Here is a 24,940-nt window from a genome sequence, read left to right as displayed (position 1 = left end):
TTGACCACATCAATGCATAATACTGTGTGACGTCATCAAAAGGTAAAGTGGCACATGTAAACTTTTTAAATTATTAATACACGCAAAGAAGTTAGTAGCACTTTCATTTTTTTTATTGTCGTCAAGCAGTTTTCTAGGAATTTTCAACAATATATCAATTCAGCTATAATTCTAGTATGAAATACAGGAACTAGGAACAAGCTTTTGGTGCCTACCATTAAAAATGAAATCCACAGCTTTAATACCTTCTTACAGTCTCACTTGGTTTCACCACAGCTCTGTTTTAGTAGATCTGCACATCTATCTTGCTCTCAATGGTTAATTTTGCCAGTGCAGTTTCTTCGTAGATTTTTGCCATAAATAGAAGGGATTTAAATCTTATAGTCCCTTAAAAATATTTTGTTACCATTTATTTAAAAGCACGATAGATAACGTACATGATGCTTGTTCATTGTGCAAGTACCCAAGACATTCTGATTGAACGACAGCTTAAGGAAAAATAAACAAATAGCAAAAGCGTTCAGTCTTTATTTACACTATGTAGAGGATCACTGTTTTCACTTTAAGTGTACGAGTCTGATCTGCAGAACACCCTAGAGAAGGACATCTTTAGCAATAGGATTTACATACCGTTAGCTCACAGTAATTGATTAGCAGCAGGGCTCTGAGTACAGAGCTAGCTGGGCACGTTATTTGGGGTGCCTCTGATGCTGTGGTTTTCCGAAGCTTGCTGGCTGCATGCTTGTTGCCTTTGTTCATGACACAGGTAATTACTTGATAAAATGAAGTGCATCGCTGTGAACAATTGACCCTTTGGAACAATCCAGGCTGGTCAGCAGTCTGAAACCACACTTTAAGGCCATCATTATGGCCTCAAACTTCAGAGTTTCCAAGGTGCAGACAAAGGTGTTGTCTTCCTTCAGGACAAGCCGAGTGCCATTTTCGGACTTTATGAAGTATTTAAACTGGATGATATTTGACGATATTGAAAACTCCTCTGGAAATCCATCCAGCCTGCTTTTGGATACCAGAACAATACGAGATTTTATTTTTGATATGAAATCAGGAGCATTACAGAAGATCCTCAGTCCTTGTGAGCGATCGTGGTTATCTGTTATTTCCAAGAAAGTAGTCTCCCTGGGTGTCAGCTGTTCTTTTTCCCACCTGGACTTCACCTCCTCTGCCAGTCCCTTGAGCTGAAAGAATTCTGCTTCTTGTGCAAGCAGTTGATTTTCTCGAAAGCCTTCGGGCAGTAGAAGTTCTCCATTTCGTAGGAAGTTTAGAACATGCCTGAAGAGGAGCCCATCCCTGTCTATGAAATAATGACCATCGGCATCAAACGGGCAGAGGATTTTCCCGTTCACTATACCTTCGAGGAAAGTGTCTGGGTACTTGGTCAGTGTTTGTTTCTGAGTAATGTATAAGTATCCACCAACGTTGAGGGTCATCAGGGTGGATTTGCAGTTCTTGCCCTGGTCAGCGTCTTCCAGGCTGTTATGTTTCCCTTCATACTCCTTTTCTTTTTCTCTTCTGTTTATTTTACGCTCCATGTTTGGAAATGCAATTGCAGCTTGTTCTTCTTGGCTTTGAGATTTTTAAAAAAGAAACACTACCACACAAACACGCCTTTATTCAGCCCCAGCCTGGTGATGGAATGGAAATGCTGGCAGCATCGCCTGCGCTGTCAGCTCGGTTTTGCAGTAGGTGGCGTATCAGCTATGTGTGCAGGAGCGTTCTGGAGTAAGGCGGAAAAAAGATAATTTGCATTTAACCGTATCAGGGAAGGAACTTGCTGTGAAAAGACTTTCATGTGTATTCTTTGAAGTAATAAAAGTTACTCAGTGAATTGAATTTCTGTTGGCATTTAAGCAGTTACTAATGTTTAATTCTCCAGCTAAGTGTGAATTTTTAGCCACTTCTAAATGTCTTTTAAGTTATTAATCAGGCAGGCTTAATATTAAATAATACTGTCATCTTTTGGAGAATGATGTATGTTGCATTAGTATCATTTTTTAACGGAAATCATAAATAGGAAACCCAAAGAGAAAAGACTTGGGCGTATGGAATTTTCTGTCCTATAGAAATTCACACATTTCACGGTGGTCTAGTTATGTTAAGGGACACAAATGAGAATATTTAAACCTGTTTTTTGTGACATTATACTTGAATTTAATTGGATTTGCATGCGATTCTGCTTTGGGGGTCTTTAGCGAGTAAGAAGAAATTTTCTTAACAAAAGGTTCTGTCACTTTGTTTTTTGGGGTGTTTTTTTTAACCCTAAAGATAAAAATCACATAGGCTTTGCAATAATCTTTACTGGGGGGAAGGGTTTCTTATGGAAAATGTATAAGCTTGTTTCATCCTAAACCTGCTTCACTGCTGAACAAAGACAGAATGCTGTGGAAAATACCGTAACTGTGTGTGTGCGCGTGTGTGCGTGCGTGCACGCGCGTGTGTGCACATGCTCTCTCGAGAAGATAGCAGAGAGACAGACTCAGAATACCTGCTGTAAAATAGTGTCATGGGCCAAGTTAGTTTCGTTTCGTTTCTTTTGCTGCTATTTTTTTGTTTGTTTGTTTTCATTGTTCACAAAGAGGGAGAGAAAAGACCAAAGCCTAGCTTTTTTTTTTTTTTTTTTGGAGCTAGAACAGTGTATGGTTTTTTTTCCTCCTTTTTTTCCTCCTTCCCCTGTAACTGGCTTCCAAAGCATTTTAGAGGTCTGAGTTCTCATTTCTAGAATTTAAAGGCCCAGTGGTAAGAAATGAGAACATCGTCCCCCTTGCACTTGTATTCCACCTGCAGAATTATTCTGAGGAACTGCATTGTTTTCAGAGTTGGACTTTAGATGTTGTTAAGTTGATTTATGTTTTTATTACATTAAAGATATATATATATATATATAATTTTTTCAACTTTGTGTTGATAAAATATTGGTACAGGTTCTTCTAAAAATGCTTGCCTTGTATTTTCTCTAAACAATGTTAGATTTTCTTCAGGTAAAAAACATTTTGTTTTTAATTATAGCACTTTTTGAATTGAGTCTTTTTGTATCGAATTTGTCAGAAAGTCCTTTGAAATTAAACTAGAAATCTGAGGCATAGCATTTTTAGGGCTGAGTTTCTGCTGAGAGACCGTGACATCGAACCAAAGATAAAATTTCGCCAAAGATAAGGTTGCTTTCTAGAGAGTTTTTAGTGTTTTATCCAGAACTTTATAGCCTGTTAATAGTAAGCTAACAGTCTAAAGCTTCTTCTCAATACTGCATCATTTGAGAAGTTTGCTTGTATATTGTAACAATTTCAGATGTGCTGATTTTGTGTTTTTGAAATCAAGCCTTACCTATGGATCTTTTTTTCTGAAATATTGAAAAGATTTGGGGGGGTTGCAACCTAAAAATATATTCATGTAATTCTTATGTTAATAGTTGGTGCACTATTTGCAGGAATTCCCATCATGGCTCAATGGATAAGGAGGCTGACTAGTATCCATGAGGATGCGTGTTCCCCAGCCTCACTCAGTGGGTTAAGGATCCAGCATTGCCATGAGCTGTGGTGCAGGTCACAGATGTGGCTCACATCCCAAGTTGCTGTGGCTGTGGCATAGACCAGCAGCTGCAGCTCCAATTTAACCCCTAGCCTGGGAGCTTCCGTATGTCACAGGTTCCGCCCTAAAAAAAAAGAAAAAGAGAAAAAAAAAAACAGTCAGTCCGTAAGAATAGCAGCATGCAATAGCAAAGTCAGTGAGGGCATGCCAATTTCACTTACAGGTATAGTCCTCTTTTAGTGAGCTTTATGGAGCATCAGAATCAATAGAATATAACTGTTGATAGTGGTGGAGACTATGCTAGAATTTTCTCTGTATGTTTAAAGTGGTATAGTTGAATTCTCTGTAAGGCTTAGTCTGCTTCCTTACACACTGTTTGGCCCATTTCCAGATGCCTTCGTGGGGAAGCCTTAAAGCTGGTGCTGCTAGAGGCAGGGCTTCCATGGGGGGAGGGGGCGGGAGGCAAGACTGCAGGAGGTTGGACCACTGACTTCTTCAGCCATCACCCTAGGACCACATGCCAACTTGCTCACTTCTGACTTCTGCTTCCTGCCTTTCAAAACTACTGATTCTTTGTTTCTGCTGGCTTGCCTTGACAGGCCCTGAACTACCTCATCATGTGCCTCTAACCCTTGACTGCTTTTTCTTACTTTAGTCTCTACTCTGGTGTTCTTGGCTCCTGCACACCTGACCCATATGATTTGTTTGCCATCCGTGGCCTGGCAACAGTAGTGTGATAGAAGCCTTGTGCTGGTGCCTCTCTAGAAACTGATAAGAATCCATAGGACTTTTCATTTATGTCCTCTTGCTCCCAACTTGCAATCTTAAGAAAGAGAAATGGTACCAAGTAGGCCCCACCATCTCTGCATTACTCCTCCATCCCCGTTAAAGCAAGATGATTGCCGTTTACAGAAATTGCAGGGCTCTGTTGATCATTGCTGCTGTGGTTGTACATATGCCCCCTAGGGGAGAGCCGGGTTGTCTACTTTTTAGTCTAAGCTTATATTTGCCTATTTTGGGGGCTGGTGGGTGGGAGGGGTTGTGTCATTCAAGTCCACATGGCCCTAAAAACTGTAAAAATGGTGCTGATAAGTGTTTCAGGGCAAATATCCACAGTTGATGTGACTATGTTTCTCTGCCTCACTGCCAGCACGAACTGGAATTAATCAGTTCAATGGTTTCAGCAGAGGGGCTTAACTTGCCCTTCACAGATTAGCTCACTTAGATCCACTCGACCACTAGACCTGAAGATTTCATCTGCTTTGCATGCAGAAAGATATATTTTTTAAAAGTGTCTGTCATAGGAGTTCCGTTTGGGCTTAGTGGTAACAAACTCGACTAGTATCCGGGATGACACGGGTTTGATGCCTGACGCTGTTCAGTGTTGCCATGAGCTGTGGTGTAGGTTGCAGATGTGGCTCGGATCTGGCGTTGCTGTGGCCGTGGTGCAAGCCAGCAGCTGTAGCTCTAGTTCAACCCCTAGCCTGGGAACTTCCATATGCTGCAGGTGTGGCCCTAAAAAGACAAAAACAAAACAAAGTATCTGTCATAGAAATTTGTAATCACACATATAAAATAGCCCTTTAGCCAACTTTGAAGATTTACTTATTTTCTCATATGTTTATTTATACATCTGTTGCACCACTTCTGGATGGCACAATATTAACTTCAACACTTTTGCATCCGGTAAATGTTGCTTTTGCTTGCATAGTATTGGATACCCAGGTTGCCTCAATTCCTTGCTGAGATGAACAATTTCAAGCATGTTTCTGAAAGTTTGTGCAGTAGATTCCCAGAGCAGGGCTTGTTGGCCATGTTCTGTTTCAATTAGAATTGCCACATGACTCCTGAGATCAGCTCTGTCTATGCATTCTCCCACTGTAGTGCCTGTGGGTTCCTGTCTCCCCACATCTTTTCCAGCATGTGGTGTTATCTGACTTTTTTTAATTTTTTTTTTTAGTTCTTACATATAAATGTTATCATATAGTATTTGTCTTTTTTCTGTCTGACTTCACTTATTATAATATCCTCCAGTTCTATCCGTGTTGTTATAAGTGGCAAAACTTTGTTATTTTTTATGGCTGAGTACTACTCCAGTGTGTGTGTGTTACCACATCTTCTTTGTCTATTCATCTGTTGATGGATACTTGGGTTGCTTCCATATCTTGACAATTGTAAATAGTATACTGCTGTGAACATTGGGGTGCATTATCTTTTCATTTTTTCATGTATATACCCAGGACTAGAATTGCTAGATCATATGATAGCTCTATTTTTAGTTTTTTGAGGAACCTCCATGCTGGTTTCCACAGTGGCTGCACCAGTTTACATTCCCATCAACAGTGTATGAGAGTTGTCTTTTCTCCACATCCTTACTGACATTTGTTATTTGTGTTCCTGTTGATGATAGCCAACTCTGAGGGTTTAAACAGTGCCATTGTCAGGTTCTTGGTATGAGTATATCATTAGTTAGGCCTAATGCCAAACCAAATTTTAGCAAAATGTTTCCACTACATGGTGACTCTAATCTTCCACTGTCTGCATTAGGCAGAACTCATCCCAGGCCAGTGGTAATCCCCATCTATCTACCAACCATTGATGGGAAAAGAGGTCATTGTCACCACTGTGATTGACATAAGACATCATCATTAATATGTCCTTGCTCCATTTACATGCCAGAGATATACCCCTGCCATGGAAGGAAGTGGAACCTTACCGAGAAGCTCTCTCCTGGAGTTCTTGTCGTGGCACAGCGGAAACGAATCTGATTAAGAAAAGCAAAAAAAAAAAAAAAGAAGCGATAGCTATCGCTTCTTTTTTTTTTGTTTTGTTTTGTTTTGTCTTTTTGCTATTTCTTGGGCCGCTCCCACGGCATATTGAGGTTCTAGGGGTCGAATTGGAGCTGTAGCCGCCAGCCTACACCGGAGCCACAGCAACTCGGGATCCGAGCCGCGTCTGCGACCTACATCACAACTCACAGCAACGCCAGATTGTTAACCCACTGAGCAAGGCCAGGGACCGAACCTGCAACCTCATGGTTCCTAGTCGGATTCGTTAACCACTGCGCCACGACGGGAACTCCTCGCCACATTTTTTAAGGCTTATTGATCTATGTCTTGATTCTGTGATGATGTCTTTGTTCATTTTCCAAAATCTGGCTACCATTTAGCCATCTGACTTTCATGGCCTCTGATTCCTTTTTGGCTTGACCTTCCTATGCCTTTCACAAGCTAAGTTTCTCTTTTTAATGCGTGGCTTTCTTCTTCATAGCATCCTGTCAATAGCATTGAATGTGCGGAGCATTCATTTTGATAGTCAGCTATAATCATGTTGCTTTAGCCTCTTTTTTTTGTTGTTAAAAAATAAAAATAGGAGTTCCCGTTGTGGCTCAGTAGTTAATGAATCCAACTGGGAACCTTGAGGTTGTGGGTTCGATCCCTGGCCTTGCTCAGTGGATTAAGAATCCGGTGTTGCTGTGGTGTAGGTCACAGACACGGCTCGGATCCCAGGTTGCTGAGGCTGTGGTGTAGGCCGGCGGCTACAGCTCCAATTAGACCCCTAGCCTGGGAACCTCCATAATGCTGCATGTGAGGCCCTAGAAAAGACACAAAAATAAAAAAATAAAAATAAGTAACTGTGTAATGTTTTAACATATTTTAAGAATCAAAGTTTTTTCTGTGTTAATCTAATTCTATTTGAATGTCAAAATTTTAGTTTCATTTTGAAATATAATGTTTCTGCATTAGATGTTGTCTACTACTGGGCTTGTCGCATCAGCACAAGTCCTGCCTCAGCTACCTGATGGAGGTGACTGACCACAGATTCTCACCAGCTATGCAAAGTGCTTGAATGCCCCTGAGACTCACTCACTATAGCATCTGGCAGGAACGTGATGTGGGTGTGTAATTCCAGTCAGATGAATACACTTACAAGTGTAAGTGTTTCGTAGTGTTGAACTAAGTCTTCAAAGAAGCCCAGGAAACTTTGCTAACATAGGCAAATTTTTAAGCCTCACTTGAGTGTAGAAAAGATTAAAGCACTTTGTATCCAAATAAAAATGATTGATTAGAAGTTCCTGTCGTGGCGCAGCAGAAACGAATCTGATTAGAAACCATGAGGTGGTGGGTTCGTTCCTTGGCCTCACTCAGTGGGTTAAGGATCTGGCATTGCCGTGAGCTGTGGTGTAGGTTGTAGACATGACTTGGATCCTGTGTGGCTGTGGCTGTGGCTGTGGCTGGCCGCTGTAGCTCCGATTGAACCCCTAGCTTGGGAATCTCCATATGCTGCAGGTGTGGCCCTAAAAAGCAAACAAACAAAAACAGTGATTAAACAACAAGTCCCAGCAAAATTCCTTTGCACATTTCTTTGATTTTCATTACAGAGGTCATCTTGAAAACAATTTACAAATCATATTCATTCATATTTTAAATGTGCTTTGGGAGATGAAAGTTGTAGGGGGAAACCTGTGTTTCATAATCCTGTAAGCAGAAGTCATTTAAGTTTTTAAAAATGAGTCTGCTCTTTTTTTTTTTTTTTTTTTTTGAATTGCAGACTATGCATTATTATTCACTGGAAAATTTTATTGTAACCAGATGAGCAGAGCACTTCTATGAGCCATCAAATGAACACTGAAATTATATTATTGTATAGAACTCATTTTTATAGTGCTATTTGGCAAAACAAAATTTTGCCTTCTCTTTCGGAAGATATTTTAAGTTAATAACTGTTGTCTATGATCTCACATGAGGGACATGACTCTGAAAACTTGTAAAGTTAATGTTGTTATGAAATCTGTGACAAAAAATGTTTCTGCTCCCAAATGCTGTCCCCTGCCACTGTTCCTGTTATCATCTTCTCTTTAGATCTCCTTGTGTCTTTAGTGATGAGATGCTGTGTGCGGGATAGGGGTGCCGGGGGGCAGGACCAGCAGGCCAGGAGATGATGGTTCAGAGGAGGAAATGGAGTTTCTTACTCACAGAGTAGAGTAGAGTGATTATAAATCAGGGAAGGGGAATGCTATCATATTGCACACTTTTTCACATTTGGTATTTCTGAAATCAGGATATGTCTTAAAATCATTGGCTTATAAAATTTTCATGGTAGTATTTTGTCTTTCTTGGTGGCATGTGAAATAATGGCATATATTACAGTTGATGGTATCTTAGATTTGATGAAATATTTGAGTAGTTCTGAAAGCTGTTACCACCAGAAAATACAGTCAACAGAGATATAGATAGCGGAAAAGATGGGTGAGGAGAAGAGAGAGATAGCATGGCAGCAGTTCTCAACCCTGGCTGTTGCATATTAGAGTCATATGGAGAGGGTATAAAAATACGTCTTGCCCACACAGTGCAATTAAGGCAGGATTTCTGGGAGTGGGCTCAGTGGTTTTTAAAAAGCTCCCTAGGTGATTCTTAGGAGCAAGCGGAGATGAAGAACTACCGTATTAAGGAAATCAATGAGCTTAGAAAGTGAACTTAGCTCAGTGGAGTTCTGAGCGATGGGGGCATAATTTCTACTCTGTGGTTGTGAGGATCACTGTATATTAAAGTATCTTGAAAGTCATAACTAGTAGGTGGTATTATTCCTATTACTAAACATGGTAAAAAGAACAGGCGTTACTGAGGTTGAAATGAAGAAACCTGAGTCATATTCAGTAGATTTAAAAAATGTATTGTTAGCTCGTCTATAAGTATTTCATTAATATTGTATCCCTCAACTATATTACAGGCTTTCTGAGTGTGGGGGTCTGTGTTTTTCTTCCTCATCACATCTAGCACAGTGTTTGGTACTCTGTAACGGTAGTATAGTACTATAGTAAAAGTTGTTTTTTCTGGGAGATGTAATCTTTCCTGAAGAATTTGTTTTTCTGTCCATTTAGTCACATTTGCTGTTTTTAAATTCTAATTTCAAGTGCAACAGCCAGAGCCGGTTAACACCCTTTGATGAAGGTCTGACTAAAACAAACTATTACAGTCCTATGCTTTTCCTGTCTCTTTTCATTTTTTATTACAACATAGCATTACTTCGTATTTTGTATAAAGCTGTGTTTTATTCCTGAGTTTCAGTCAACCTCCTATTCTTGAAAGCATCTTTGAGATTAGAGATTTTGTCTGTTTATACAGCATCACAACATCATGCCCACATCTATATTTGAGAATTTATGTTGATTAATTACATGTATGTGGTGTAACAAGCAAAAAGGGGACTGTTGTTTGTGTGAAGTATGGGAGGAGTGATAACTTGTGAACTTGCTTTGTAAACATTAAAACCCACAAATGTTTGTTTTTAAAATATTCACTAAGTTACTTCTTTGATCAAAAGTTTGTTATGGCTTCCATAGACTTATAGGACAATCCAGACTCGTTTGTACAGCTGAGTGTACCCGAGGTAACCACTCCGCTTTCCACTCCTGAGCAGCCAGTCTTGTCATGCGCAGATGCCCTTCGATGAGCATCACCGCATCCCTTGTGTGGGAATGTACGTGCACCTTCTTCTCCCAGTCCGTAGGGGAAAGTTGAGGAGCGGTGCTTTGAGTGAGGAAGCTAAAATGTTTTCTCATCCTAAATCTAGTCCTCAAATTACGGTTTCAGTATTTGGTTTAAAATTGGGAGTTCCGGAGTTCCCGTCGTGGCGCAGTGGTTAACGAATCCGACTAGGAACCATGAGGTTGCGGGTTCGGTCCCTGCCCTTGCTCAGTGGGTTAACGATCCGGCATTGCTGTGAGCTGTGGTGTAGGTTGCAGGCATGGCTCGGATCCCGCGTTGCTGTGGCTCTGGCGTAGGCCGGTGGCCACAGCTCCGATTCGACCCCTAGCCTGGGAACCTCCATATGCCGCAGGAGCGGCCCAAAGAAATAGCAAAAAGACCAAAAAAATAAATAAATAAAATAATAAAAAAAATAAAATTGGGAGTTCCCAGCAAATTAGGCGTGTTTGTAATTGGAATATCATTGTAAGAAAACATGTTACATAAACAGATAATATAGGGGAATACTTATATACCTACTCACTTTGTTGCTTTCGAGGTAAATAATCAAATGCTTGACTCTGTAGGTTTACGAAAACCTGAACATCATCTTTATTCCTAAAATTCCTGAATATTAAATAGAAATCAGAACATCATTTCACAAATTTGATTACAGTAAGAAACACCTACTTAATAATATAGGGATTGCACCTTCGCCCAACTGGTTTGTTAAGTTGCCAAGTAGCTTGTTTTAATCAGCTTTACCCTGTGAACCTCAGGCAAAATTTTACTGGTAGGAAAAGTTTTTAAATGAGAACAATGGAGACTGGTAGGAATATTAAAAATGGCTTACCTTTTAAATGTTCTTGCTCTGCTGAAATATTGTGTGTCTACTTTTCCAGAGATGATAGACACAGGTGTTACATAAGAATCAGGAAAGTAGCTTCAGAGTCTCAAGGATCAGTCAAAAATCTTGTGTCCAGCTTTGTGTTTTAGCTCAGACTGGAAGTGCTCTTAAAGGCCTCCCTGTTGAACTGGATCCAGAGTGGTCTTGTGGAAATGAACACCTGTCACATCCTGATGTCCACCATCATCTTAACACACCTGCCGTCATCACTTACATGCCGATGCTAATAGGCACCCTTCCTGCTTACTTATCACTTGAACTTGTCCAAACCAGCCATGCTCTTAACTTGGAAAAAGTGCCAGTCAGTTGTTCATCTTGCGTTCTTCAACATCGAGTATATCTCAAATTGAGTTTAAGAGTAGGAGGGTCCAGTTTAGAACAGAAGTTTGTATATTTTCAGGTCTTCAGCAGCTTCTCAACATTTTCTCATTGTTGTTCCAAGAAGCAGTTTTTCTGTAATTTATACTCAAAATTTAGTTATATCCAGGTCTTTTAGAGCATATTAGAGCAAACAAGATAAACACTAATAAATAATAAAACATTCCCAACCAGAGAGGAAGGGAGATTGGATTCATTATACAAATAGATATGAAGTAACTTCTCCAAGGCAACACTGCTATTTAGTGACAAAATCAGAACTAGAAGGCTCCCATTCTGCTTATAGGATGCACTTTGTGTAACTTACCTTTAAAACTTCCTTTTTTTTTCCCCTGAAACTAAGTAGCAGGATATAGATCAATAAAATGCCATCACCAAAAGTGTGTTCATACTCAGGAAGATTCTTTGGGTTACAAGTAGCAGAAACCAATTAGCAAACCAGTCTAACCAAAAAAAAGCAGGGGAGAAGAGAAAATTGAGAAAAGATCCTGGAATATTTGCCAGAATCTAAAGAAGAGTTGAGCAAATGACCAAGATTAGGGGGAAATAGGAACCAAGCCATTCCAGGGGTTTCAGTTGGATAAGCATATGGGCTTCTCTTCAACGTATTGTGACAGTGTCCTTCCAGTGATTTCTGAGGTGGAGTGATTCTGGTATGCGTCCTTTAGTTTAAAATTCTGAGAGAGACACAGAGAAACAAAGAAGAGACCAGAAAAACCATTGTTCACGCTTTTCCCACCACCTTCAGTGCTCTTCTGCCTCACCTCCCAGTCTAAATCCTACCCAGTTTTTTTGAAGGCAAATACTGCTTTCTCTATCAGAGCTCTTAATTCCCAGCTAGACATATTGTGTGTGTGTGTGTGTGTGTGTGTGTGTGTGTGTGTGTGTGTTTTAAACCCAATACTGTGTGCCTCTCTAGGCAGATTATAACCCTAATAAACCATAACAAATTCTACTTAGTACAGTAGAATTTCACAGCCTTTATGAAAGGACCAATAGTTGGTCAGCTAAATTCGAAGGTAGGGAATCATAAAATGATATTAGTATGTATTCCTGCTGCTTTAAACATGTACATTTAGTTGCCAGTGTACATGCAGGACAGGGCCCTTTGCTTTCAGGATACAGTGCTGACCGAGCATCCAGTTTCTCTTTTTTGTGAAAATTCAACCCTTAATTTACTTTAGGAGTTCAATTTTGGTTTCTTTTAAAAGGAGCAAGAACTCAGACATGGTGAAACAGTACAAATGCAGAATCATTCTAGACTTGTTTCTCTTCTAGTCTCTGGTTGTGTCTCGAGTACTAATTTGACAGTAAATCGTTAGTAATTTACCTTTATATCACGTCTTACCAAAGCATTAAACCTAGTTTGCTTAGAAAACTCACAGTTAGTGGGATTATGTAATAAATAATCAAATCGCATAATTACCAACAGAGTAAAATTAGCATCAACAAGGTCCAGCATAGTTTGAGCAGAAGCGTGTGGGGGTGCTAGAGATGAACCTAATACCCACTAGTATATAGTGAGCTGTGGGCATCCATCACCGTATTTAAGAGGGGAACCGAGAGCCTTGCTAACCTAGAAGTGGGTTAAGTGGAGGTCTATCAAAATGCTTCTAGTGGGTTATATATGCCTGTCTCATCATCCTGCCAGACCAGCATGTCTCACAATGTGATATAGAAACCACTGGGTAGAGGGGTCCCTAAGACGCTTTAAGGGGCCTGTGAAATCAAAACTATTTGTCATGATAATACCAAGGCTTTTTGCCTTTTTCACGTTGATTTTCTCAACCTTTTTTTCAGTTCTAGTTTCTAGTATAGTAAGTTTTAGCTTAGTCTAGTATAGTTAGTGATAGAGTTTTATCAGTAGATAAAACCCACATTAAAAACTCTGGTGATCCTTCAATGCTTTTTAAGCGTATATGCCACAGACTGTCTGTGTCTGTTCTGGACTCTGCCCTTTAGGGGAGGAGCCAAGTTTTACTTATTTTTGTTATTCCTGATATGTTTTTGCATTACCTTTCACGTAAAAGGCACTCAGTAAATATTTGATAAATATATGAGCGTATTTTCCACAGTCTTTCAAACTGTTTTAAGTCAGAGTAAAAGTATATTAATGAGTATGAGCTGTAATTAATAGCAGTGGTGGGCAAGTGGGTGCTTTCAAATGCCTTGAAGTATAATATTTAATAGCTTTCCTATGAAATCTTAGGCAGTGTTTTGAAGAAATACGGTTTTGTGGAAAGAGTATGAAAACATGTTCCTGTGGGGTTTTAAAAAATGTGCGAAGGCTTTAAATCTTGCTTAGGGGGCTATATTATAAGTTAAATTGGTTTTCCAAAAGTGTATTTAAGAAGAGGGGGGAAGGGAGAAGTGAACAGAGGTGTGGGGTTTTTTAAGAGCAGCCGATTGGTGGAAAATTTCATTGCTGATGATGAAGGCTTTTCCTTTCACTTGGAAGCATTTGAAAGCTATTTTAGATTTGAAAAGGGGGTATGATGGACAGGAACTTAGGATTTGGGAAAGTGAATTTTACTGTTTTGTGTGAGTGACCTTGATTGAAGCATAGTGATGAGAGTGGTGGCCAAGTCGAAATGTGTGGAGGCTTCGGATGCTTCTTACCCTGTTGGATTTTATGTGCAGAACGTTGACAGCAGAAACCTTTAAGTAGAAAGTAAATTCATCCTGACCTTAGGGAATAGGTACCGCTGAATAAGTGGGGAACACTCGCAGGTGGTGTTGAAAGGTAACGCTTTAGTATTCAATATTAATAAACACATGGATGTGTAACTCAGTTATTTTCAGAGACAGTATTCTAGATTTATTTTTTTTTGAAAAAAGAATTCGTTTATGTTTCAATGGCGAGCTTTTCCCCGTGCATTTAAGACACTATGCATTGGAGTCTTTCCCAAATCTTGTCATTGTTATTGACAGCAACAGTAGATAGTGTTGGATTTTGCTGGATGGGATAAAGCTTTCAGCTTCTCTGGAGAGGCACACTCAAATGTAAGATTTGTTTTTGCTTTAAGAAGATTCAAATTTTAATCTTAATCTTAATTCATTAATGAGAGGAAATTATTTTTGGATATTTAAACTTAAATTTAATATAAAATAATCATGACCTTATTATTTCCTTCCTGGCATATTTTGGTATTAGGTAGACATGCTTGTCATCACTGCTCTTCCCAGTCATCTGTCAGCCTGTACCTGAGGTTGGTGGCATATGTTGCATTGAAACTGTTAGAGTTACTGAGTGTTTTCTGTTAGTACTTAGGGCTATAATAATGAGTCCCTAGATTTTGAAGACAAAATTGAGAAAGGTCACGGTAAGAAAAGTGTTCTAATATAAATCATATAGGCATGTTTCTATGTGCATCCTGCATTCTGGTCAGTTTGTCTATCTCCCCAGTGAACTTTCTGCTTCCTGAGGATAGCACTGTGTCTTAGTCACCTCCGATTCTGCAGTGCCTAGATGGTATCCTTAACATAGGAGGCATTTTAGTTAATGGTAGTGGAATGCATGAGGTCATTCACTCTGAAGAGATGAATCATAAATGCATTGCTGATGAGCCAAAGGATTTCTTGAATCTCTTCTTGAAATCTGGGTGAACTCTCCCAGAAGTAGGACTGAACCATAACTGTTTTGAAGCGTGGTCATGCATTTCCAGAATGCAGTAAAGGTGGTGCCATCATGGGTCAGTCATATATGTATTATCAAGGAAGATGAGGCCTTAAAGTGATGTGGTGCCTGGTAGGCACGCAGTAGGTGTAACGTTTTTGTTTCTCTTAGATTTCATGTTAGGGTCACCATAAGAGTTCTTACTAATGGTGGGGAAATTGCCTTTCTGTTTGGACAGATAATCACAGCAGTTAAAGCTCTAGTTTGGACACACCCTTATTAATCATTTGGCTGGAAAATAGAAGTCAGAGCAACTGGCAGGCAGAACCGGTACTCGGTATAAACCAGACTGGGACCTGCCTAGGGTCACAGTATTTTCTAGGCTGGCTGTTCTAGTTACAGTATATTCTGGAATTTTCTTTTGCACATTTTTGTTTGTGTGCAAAATATAGACTTATTGTGGTGATCACTTCCCAGTGTATACCGTTATTGAATCATCTACCTGAAACTAATGTTTGTTACATGTCATTTATACTTCAATTATTTTTTTTTTTTTTAAAGAAGAGTTTCTTTGCAAGGGAACTTTCAGAACCTGGGCTGTTAATTTGGGATATTTTAAGCCACTGTGTTAATATAATCTGAAATCGATATCCTTGACTTGGTGCTGTAGACTAGCAGTGTTCTCAAAACTTACTTCTCTGCCAAAGACGATTTTGCCTCCACACCCTTCACATTTTTTTGTTTGACTTTATGCCCTTTTAAGCCTCTGTCTGCCTTTAGAAAGAGCGAAGTGTATAAAAGCTTTTATTGGCAAGGGGCTGCAGCAGCCCAATCAATAAACTTGACAGGAGCCTAGTTTTTTCCTAGCCAAGATTAAGGTTTTTCTCTATTCTGATCAGTGATACTACTGTAAAAGTTAATCTCTTTCTGTCTTTGATTTTTATTATTAATTATATTTGATGGTAATCACTGTTACTGCGGTTAGTGTGTCAAAGTTTCATCTTGAAAATAAAAAATGTTGTCTCTGAATACTTTTGTTAATTTTTTCCTTTCCATTCAAGATAAGCTGTCCCTGGAAGGAATAGTGGTACAAAGAGCAGAATGCCGACCTGCCGCCAGTGAAAACTACATGAGACTAAAGAGGTTGGTGCTTTTTTTTTTTAGCTTTAATAATACCCAGTATTTCTTTCTTGGGACTGACATACACATATTAGATTGCCTGTTGACTGCATAAAAACTGTGATTATTGTTGAAAGTGTTTTCTTCAAAGGTTGGTTGATTTTAAAACCAGGTAAGAACAAACTTCCTGTTATAAAATAAGTCAGGGGGATATCACATGCAATGTGGTGACAGTAGCTAATAACACTGTATCGCACATTTGAAAGTTGCTGAGAGAGTAGATCCTAAAAATTCTCATCATAAGAAAAAAGAAATTTTCGTAACTGTGTATACTGATGGAAGTTAACCAGACTTATTGTGGTGATCACTTCGCAATGTATACAATTATTGAATTGTTATCTTATACACCTGAAACTAACATTATATGTCAATCATACTTCAGTTATTAAAAAAAAAAAAAAAACAAGTAGTACTTTCTGGCAAGGGAACTTTCAGAACCTGGGCTATTAATTTGGGGTATTTTAAGCTACTGTGTTAATATAACCTGGAATCAAACTTTTTAAACTTCTTTTTTCTAGTTTTCCTTAGAAATCTTGATTCTCTAAAGACATGTAATAAAATCTTTGTACTGCTTTATTTTCAAAGGCTATAATTTTCCCATGATGAATATTTATCTAAAATACTGTACTGTAAAAAGCAAGTACAGTTAGTTGCTAGAATACCATCTTTTTCTCTTGATCTACAAAGAACTTTTTATAAACATTACTTTGTTAGAAATTTTGCTTCAGGGTCCCTCCTCCCTTCCTCTTGTATGTAATTAACTTCTTGGAATTAATACTTAAAGGTTATGGTTGCTAATTCTTGATAGTTCAGACGTTATGACTTTGAAAGAGCCAGCAATTTTTTAAACCCTGACGAAATGTATTATACTTGTTTTTATAGTTTATAGTGAATGTATTTTAACCCTATATAGCTTAGAATTGCACATTTTTTCCGTTTACTCTGCGGTTACTGTGTGAAAATAGTGAACACAGCAAACATCTCTGCCCTCATGGAGCTTCGGTTTTAGAAGATTGTTGCTCCAGCTCAGAACTGGTGGTGGGGAGCGCATCATTCCTGTGCTGGCAGCAGCCTCTGTGGAGAGCCACGCTGGCTGAGCTGCATCAGCTTCAGTGTGGAAGTTCCCTGGCCAGGTATTGAATTCGAGCCGCAGCTGCGGCAACACCGGATCCTTAACCCACTGTGCCACAGTGGGAACGCCTCCGTTTCACATCTTTTTAATTTTTCCCCTTTTCTCGATTAGATTGGAAGTCTGTCTCTCTGGAATGAAGCAAGGAGACTGGTTTTCTTGTCCAATAATTCCTGTAATTTCAGTGCCTCCTTAGGGCAAGTAAAAGGATGACAGTCAAAATGAAAAATTTTTATAACAGTAAATAACTTTGGAACACAGGCCAAAGATGTTTCTCTCTTTGTTTCTGCTTATAAAGTTTATTATATAATACAAGTCTTTTTCAGAATTTATCTTTTTCAAGTAACTCCTGAAATTGGAAATTGCCAAATCTGGTTACTGAGCTGCTTGCCTAGATATTTTTCTGTGGTCTTAATTTCTTTAAAGGTTTCTAAAGATTTCTGATGATGAAATCAGGCAGGTCACCTGCTGTGTTTATGAAATGGCTGCTTTTTCCTTACCAAAAAGACATTAAGATTGTTTAACCTTTTGGAGTATGCAAGAAGAGCAGCCATTACATATTTCAGTTACTTAAATGATTTAAGGAACCAGGTTATGATTCAAGAGATGATAATCATGTGAGTTTCATACAGTAGATGCTGTGTGACATCAGTCTTGAAGGCTGAGTTTTTTTTTGTTTTTTTTTTGTTGTTGTTGTTGTTGTTGTATTGTTTTGCTCAAGTGGAAAAAGGAATAAGAACAATTTCTAAAGAGACATGCCGGCATAAAGACTTGGGGAAACCATCAGGGACCTGTGCGTAGTTCTGCGAGCCTGGAACGCAGGATTTGTTTGAGAGAGAACAAACAAGCTCCAGCCCTCTTTTGAACTCTGAACTGATACATCCAAAAGCCTGGTTGGATGTCCAGTAGACATTTCAGATTTGTTGAAGACTGAACTCCCAGTCTTTCTCCTCCAACCTGCCCCTCCAGTAGTCGTTCTCATCCAACCCGATGCCAGCTCTGTTCCCCCGTGTTCTCAGTCAGAAACACTGGTTATGATTTTGACTCCTGTCTCACAGCCATCCAGTATGTCAGAAAAAATCTTACTGACTGTACCTTCAAAATAATGACACACCCGCCATCTGACCATTTCTCACCACCCACCTGAGCTGCTGTTGTGTCTCACCTGGATCACTGCAGTAGCCTCCTAGCAGTTTCTGCTTCTCCCTTGCCCCACTGGAGTCTGTTGCCAGCACAAGAGCCGGAGCAGTTCTTTTAAAATCTGTCAAATCATGCCATACCTCTGCTCACTTGTCACTTGCAATGCTTCCTGTGTTACTCAAACAAAATCCGAGTCCTTGAGTTGTCTCCCAGGACCTCTGTGATCACCTACCATTCCCTTCCCCTTCTCCCCATCTGAGTCTTCTCCCCGCTCCCCTCCCTCACTCTGCTCCACCCACACTGACCTCCTTGGTCCGAGCACAGGCGCACTGCCGTATTAGGGCCTTTGCACCGGCCGTCCTCTCCTGCCTGGAATGATCCCTCTAGGCAGCTGCATGGCTCGCTGCCTCACCTCTTTCAAGTCTTCTCAAATTCTGCTTCTCCAATAAGGTCTACTCCCACCACCCTATTTCCTTCTGTGGGTGTGTTTTCTTCATAGCACATATCATTTAATATACTATAATTGACTTACTATATGTATTGCTAGCTTTGCCCTGGTGCATTTTAAGCTCCTGAGGTTTGCCTTTTGTTTTATGTGCACCAATTTTTGTTCACTCATACACACACACACACACACACACACACACACACACCAAGTTGTCTAGAATAGTTCATAACATGTAGTAGGTAGTTAGTAAATATTTGTTGAGTGAACGAATGGTAGGAGGAAAGGTTTGACATGTGAAAGAGTCATATATGCGTGTTAAATTACTTGTTAAAGGGTCCGCTATGCTGTGGCAAGAAATTTGAACTTGTGTGTTACTGCTGTTAGTGAGGCACTAAAGAATTTTAAGCCGGATGAAAAGCAAAGGGATTTGTGTTTTGGAAGGCTCGTTCTGGCTGTAGTATAAAGATGGAAATCGGAGAGATAAGCTAGAGACTGATGCAATAGGCCAGGTACGAAATATCAGAATGACCAAACAAGGTGGTTCTAGGCAGAAGGGGGTTGAGAATCTGGGTTTTGAGGATATTTGGAAGTAGAGTCGGTAGGACTTGATAAACTCGTCTCATGGTTGTGAGTCAGGATGTCTCTAGGACCAGATTGATAGTGGTGGCTCTTGTGTGGCCTGGATGCACATCTGCTGCGAGTCCTCAGACTGCCTTCCCACTGTCCTGTGCAGGGAACTGATGAGGGAAAAGGGGTGGGGAGGTCTTTATAGCTTAATTTAAAGCCTTGTTGACAGTTGACATAAAAACTTAGAAGCAGAAAGTATTTAAACTGGAAGAAGACTACTGATGGGTAATCAAAATAGGAAAGTAATCTGAGTCATAAGTTGGATCTCATCTATTTTGTTTATCATTCCACTCCCCACTCGTCAGCATCTGCCACCCCCCCCTTGCCTGTGTTCCCATATACTTGTTCTTCTTTAATGATGTGTATAAATGTCTATATTTTCTTCTATTTATATGCACCAAATTGCATCTCCTACAAGATTATTAACTTCTTGAGAACAGGGACTATAAGCTTTATTTTTCTTCTCTTTTTCCTTTCAATTTTCCTCCCTTCTTTCCTTTTTGTATTCTCAGCACTTAGCATAGTATTATAGATAATAGCTATCAGAAGTGTTTGTGGGGTTGAAATGGAAAGAAATAGAAAGAAATGGCAAAACTAAGTACAAAATATGGGAATCAGCATTATTCAGCTTCGTTAATTTTTTTTTTTTTTTTAAATCTCACAACTGCACTTGAAACCTGGACCTAATTTTTCAGTTCATATACACACACACCCCCTTTTTTATTTTTATTTTTTGCTTTGTAGGGCTATACCCGCAGCATATGGAAGTTCCCAGGCTAGGGGTTGAATTGGAGTTACAGCCGCTGGCCTACATCACAGCCACAGCAGCACTGGATCCCCTATTCACTGAGTGAGGGCAAGGATCAAACCTGCGTCCTTATGGATACTAGTCGGATTCGTTTCTGCTGCACCACAACGGGAACTCCCTTTTGTTTATTCATTTATTTACTTAACTTACGTACTACTTATTTTGGTCGTCCCTGTTGCATATGGAAGTTCCCAGGCCAGGGATCGAGCCCATGCCACAGCAGTGACAGTGCGGGATCATTAACTGCTAGGCCACCAGGGAACTTCACACACATCTTGCTTTGAGAAGAAGAAAGTGATTGTAAAACAAATACAGAAATGTTTCATCAAAAATAAAAGAGTTTTTCAAAATACGAAGAATTAAATAGTCTTCCACTTATAGAGGATTAGAAGAGAAAGCTGTTAATATCCAAGAAGACCTTTCCTTCCTTGACTTCATCGGGGAGATTTTTTTCTTTTAATCAGTGAGTTTTTACTGTGTTATATTTTAGCAGTTAGCAGCTGAACAACACTCTTAGGAATGTAAATGGGTATATACAAAGTATATATTTATAGACAATACTCTAAGAATGATGTGTTACTTTAGTGGGAATTTATTTTAGTAATAAATTCTTACTCTAGCTTTCTGTTATTAAATTTTAGCGTATAAATTAGCCAAATGTTATGAGAATTATAACTCCCATATTAATCAGATGTAAATAAGATTCTTTTAGTTTGTAAGATTCTGTCATTCATTTAGATAAAGGTAGAAAATAGTATTGCAGTAAACCCAAGAAATATGTAAACCTTTAAGTCAGCGAAATTTAAGCCAAGAAAGAAAAAAATCCTGTGCTGTAATTTTTTGTCCAGTCACATCACATAATATAAAATTCTGCAAGAATCCATATATAGCCACCAAGAAAACCTAAATGGAAAAAAAAAAAAATCCAGTGCTTCTGTTACTTTCTTTTTATCTGATATTAATTTAAACAGATCTGAATATTTTATTAGGAGGAAATTTATCTTAAATTGGTAAATGTATTTAAAATAGCTCATATTTGATGTACTAATTAAACTTTAATTTGTATTGTTTTATTAAGTCTAACTTTATTACCCATCTTAAATTTTTCCTTAGTAATTAAATGATTAATTATGTAGGCACCTGATTTAAAATTCACATTGTACTTGTCTTAAATGTAAAGGGATATATAAGACAATCACCCTAATATGTGTTTTCTTGTAGGAAAGTCCTAGTAATAGGAAAATAAATGGCTTTTTAACTTCAGCATGTTTATATCACTGTCGTCTAAAAATACTTGTCTCAGAAGTTTTTATTTTTCATTCTTTCAGTGTTTTGTAGGTTTTCTTCAAAAACCTAAGGAAAGCCTTTCCTTTGGAAACAGAACATTGGCTGTAGAGGGGTGGAGAAAAGAAGAGTCAGCATTTCTTTTCTCAGTTGAGACCCCAGACAGTGGGAAGCACGTTGTGGGTCATATTCTCTCCTGGGGAGAGGTTATCACACTATACCTGCCTAGATTCCTGATGCTTCTTCTTATGGTCAAAGATAGCTTAGACTTTATTATTAAAGGGAAGTGGAAAGACGCTTTCATTCTTTATGTAATTTGTGGGTGAACTAAATTCATACCTAGAAAAGTTTCTACAAATAAAATTTTTGCTTAATGCAGTAACAGCACTGAAGCATTTTCTTTTCTCCACATTTGAACTAGTTTTTGAATATATTTAGTCCTTGGAATTTTTACTTTTCTTCATGTATGTAAATTTTATAAAGAATAATTATTTTATAAATGATTTCTTTTACATATTAGCATGATTATCTTATAGCTATGTCCCTTTATAAGTATAGTTGATTTACAATGTTGTTAAAACAGGATGCTTTTAAAAACTTTTTATTTTCCTGAAGTATAGTTGAATTACAATGCTATGTTAGTTTCTGTTGAACAGCCAAGTGATTCAGTTATATGTATTTATTTATGTGTGTATATATATATACATACATATATATACACACACATTCTTTTTTTTTTTTTTTTTTTGTCTTTCTTGCTATTTCTTGGGCCGCTCCCGCGGCATATGGAGGTTCCCAGGCTAGGGGTCGAATCGGAGCTGTAGCCACCGGCCTATGCCAGAGCCTCAGCAACGCAGGATCCGAGCCGCGTCTGCAACCTACGCCACAGCTCACGGCAACGCCGGATCGTTAACCCACTGAGCAAGGGCAGGGACCAAACCCGCAACCTCCTGGTTCCTAGTCGGATTCGTTAACCACTGCACCACGACGGGAACTCCCAACACACACATTCTTTTTCATATTCTTTTCCATGATGGTTTATCACAATATAGTGCCTGTAGTTCCCTATGCTATACGAAGGACTTTGTTGTTTATCCACTCTCCATATATCTGCTAATTGCAAACTCCTTATCCATCCCTCCCCCGCCCCCTCCCCTTGGCAAGCACAAGTCTGTTCTCTTTGTCTGTGAGTCTGTTTCAAAACAGGATACTTTTAAGAACGAAAGTGGGCCTGACCAGAGGGATAAGCTGGGATGTAAGATCACCTTTATTGTGAATAGCCTGGTATATTAAAATGCTAAACTTAAAATGAGAACTAAACAGTAGGAGTGAAGTCGTGAAAGTTCTGGTAATTAGGAAACATATACTGGAAAATCTAGAATAAAAACCGTTATGGCTGAACATCAACTGTTAGGGGCTTCCCAGGAGTCACGCAGTTGGGCATGTAATAGTGCTATGTTAATGTTTAAATGTGTATTTATGTAATGTGATTTACATTTGTATGTAAAGTTTATTAAACAGGAAAACAAACTAAAAATAGTTGTATAGAAATACGGTTTTCTGTTAATCCTCAATAAAAGTTGAAGTCATGGAAGCAACTCAGAGTTCAGTAAAGATAATTTTATGATCAGGGAAATGTAGTACTGGATTTTAGCTTTCAGACGATATTATTTGAAACAAGTCTTATTGAACGGAGTTTCTGGCGAGTGTTGAGGTTAATGCTTAATATATTTGTATAGATGCTTTCTTTGCAGGTATCTGAAAACCCAATGCAAACTGGCTTAAAGATAAAAGAAATTCATTGACTCAAATAAATTGAATCCAGTGGTACTGTGGCCTTTAGCCATGGCTTTATCTAGAGGTTCTCAATGTCACCAGTGCTCTAGCTCTGTTTCTAAATTTCGTGGGTCTGTCTTTCTCCAGCTTGCCTATGACAAGACAGCTACTCGCAGCTCCCAGGATTTTATGCTTCTTTATTCATATGGGGCCTCAGGAGTTAAGTGACCTTGTCCTCAGCCAACCATTAAACAGAACCCTTCACTTCCTTCCATGGACCAGTATGGTTTCTGGGTTTATCCCAGAACCAGTGAATGTGTCAGTGAAGAGGGAAGCATGGACTCATGCTTCGGGCCCGCCATGGAAATGGCTTATGTGGGTCAGTTCCATCCAAAACCTGTGGCTGCTCCTCAGCCGGGAAGGGGCAGGTGGGGTGCTAGGGTTAGAGAGATAAGATGAGGAATGACGATCTAATCTCTTGAAAGAGGATCAGGGCTTTTATTAGAAAGCAACTCTGGACTTGGGAAGATGTCTTAATAATAGGGGTGAGATGGTTAAAGGTTGGGTCCTGAAGTCAGACTGGCTGGTTTCAAAGACTGGCTTTCCCTTCGACTGGCTGTATGATTGTGGGCAAAGTACACAGCCTGTCTGTGTGTTTGTTTCCTCATCTGTAGAAGGTGATGGTGGCATTTATCTTACTGTTACGATAATGACTGAATAATACTGTGTAATAGATGATGTGTCTGACACAGAGTAAGTAAATATTAACTATTTTGCTTGTGACAGCTACTTGAGTACATACTCCTGTCCTAAAACTCTGCTGCAGGTGTTCCAAGCCCCATCCAGTTGGTCTTAGTTTTCACGATAAAAGAGACTTGCACCCAAGGATTCTTTTTGAATCCCTGCCCTGAGGTGGATAAATTAGTTTAATATGTTTAAACTGGAAATAGGGCAGAAAAAGAACTAGAACTGAGAAAAAAAATCTGAAGGGTTTTTTTTATGAGTCCATGATAATAATCCTCTTTTCATAACAAAAATACTAACAGAGTGGTTTAGAAGTCCCTAGATATGGAGTTCCCGTTGTGGTGCAGCAGAAATGGATCCGACTAGGAACCATGAGGTTGCGGGCTCAATCCCTGGCCTTGCTCAGTGGGTTGAGATCCAGCATTGCCGTGCACTGTGGTGTCCCAGTCGCAGACGCGGCTGGGATCTGGCGAGTTGCTGTGACTGTGGCTGGCGTAGGCTGGCCGCTGTAGCTGTGATTTGACCCCTAGCCTGGGAATCTCCATATGCCATGGGTGCAGCCATAAAAAGCAAAAAAAAAAAGTTCCTAGATAGTATCCAGATTCAGATGCAGAGAACAGAATTAACCTTCTCTTCACAGATTTTTCATCTATTCGTCTCTGCCCTCAAAGACTCCTTAATGTGCATACTGTCATGAATAGATCAGAAAGCCATGGATTTTTAATTTATAAATCTTCCACTGGATGTTCGGAATCTTTATGGAAACTGTAAAGGATGCTAATCTTGAAATTTTCCCACATTGTCTTTGGAAACAGTCTTATCATCATCCCCTCCGGCTGTGATACTTTGGCTGTTGGCTCTCCTGAGATATCCAAATGTGTGATTTTTTTTTTT

The 24,940-nt window shown here is 39.2% G+C and overlaps 2 protein-coding genes across 6 annotated transcripts in view; one reads left to right on the top strand and one right to left on the bottom strand.

Annotated features, from left to right (window-relative positions):
* GTF2F2 (general transcription factor IIF subunit 2) overlaps positions 1-24,940 on the top strand; it is a 206,927-nt gene that overhangs the window by 68,743 nt on the left and 113,244 nt on the right. For all 3 annotated transcript variants that reach the window (XR_014818865.1, XR_014818864.1, NM_001243628.1), the window contains 1 exon segment: positions 15,973-16,054. Coding sequence is in view for 1 of the 3 variants with exons in the window: in NM_001243628.1 (NP_001230557.1) it covers positions 15,973-16,054 (82 nt within the window). In the remaining 2 variants the exon portion in view is untranslated.
* Positions 92-18,626, bottom strand: KCTD4 (potassium channel tetramerization domain containing 4). Of its 3 annotated transcripts, XM_084981839.1 has the most exons (5): positions 18,385-18,626; positions 11,603-11,972; positions 10,864-11,370; positions 6,260-6,307; positions 92-1,735 (listed from the first exon to the last, which is right to left on the bottom strand). In XM_084981839.1, the coding sequence occupies exon 5, from the start codon at positions 1,548-1,550 to the stop codon at positions 771-773; it is 780 nt and encodes a 259-aa protein (XP_084837965.1). In that variant the 5' UTR covers positions 1,551-1,735; positions 6,260-6,307; positions 10,864-11,370; positions 11,603-11,972; positions 18,385-18,626; the 3' UTR covers positions 92-770. The 3 variants fall into 3 exon arrangements, with proteins under 3 accessions (XP_084837965.1, XP_020921269.1, XP_020921267.1); XM_021065610.2 differs by lacking the exon at positions 11,603-11,972; XM_021065608.2 differs by lacking the exons at positions 6,260-6,307; positions 11,603-11,972.

The sequence above is a fragment of the Sus scrofa genome, chromosome 11, assembly GCF_054392235.1.
Source record: "Sus scrofa isolate SSC_HxYL_T2T_F1_AM1 chromosome 11, Sscrofa_HxYL_maternal_Yorkshire_Landrace_v2.0, whole genome shotgun sequence".
Classification (NCBI taxonomy): Eukaryota; Metazoa; Chordata; class Mammalia; order Artiodactyla; family Suidae; genus Sus; species Sus scrofa.
The sequence above is the reverse complement of the archived record's forward strand: the minus strand, read 5'-3'. Positions and strand labels throughout refer to the sequence as shown.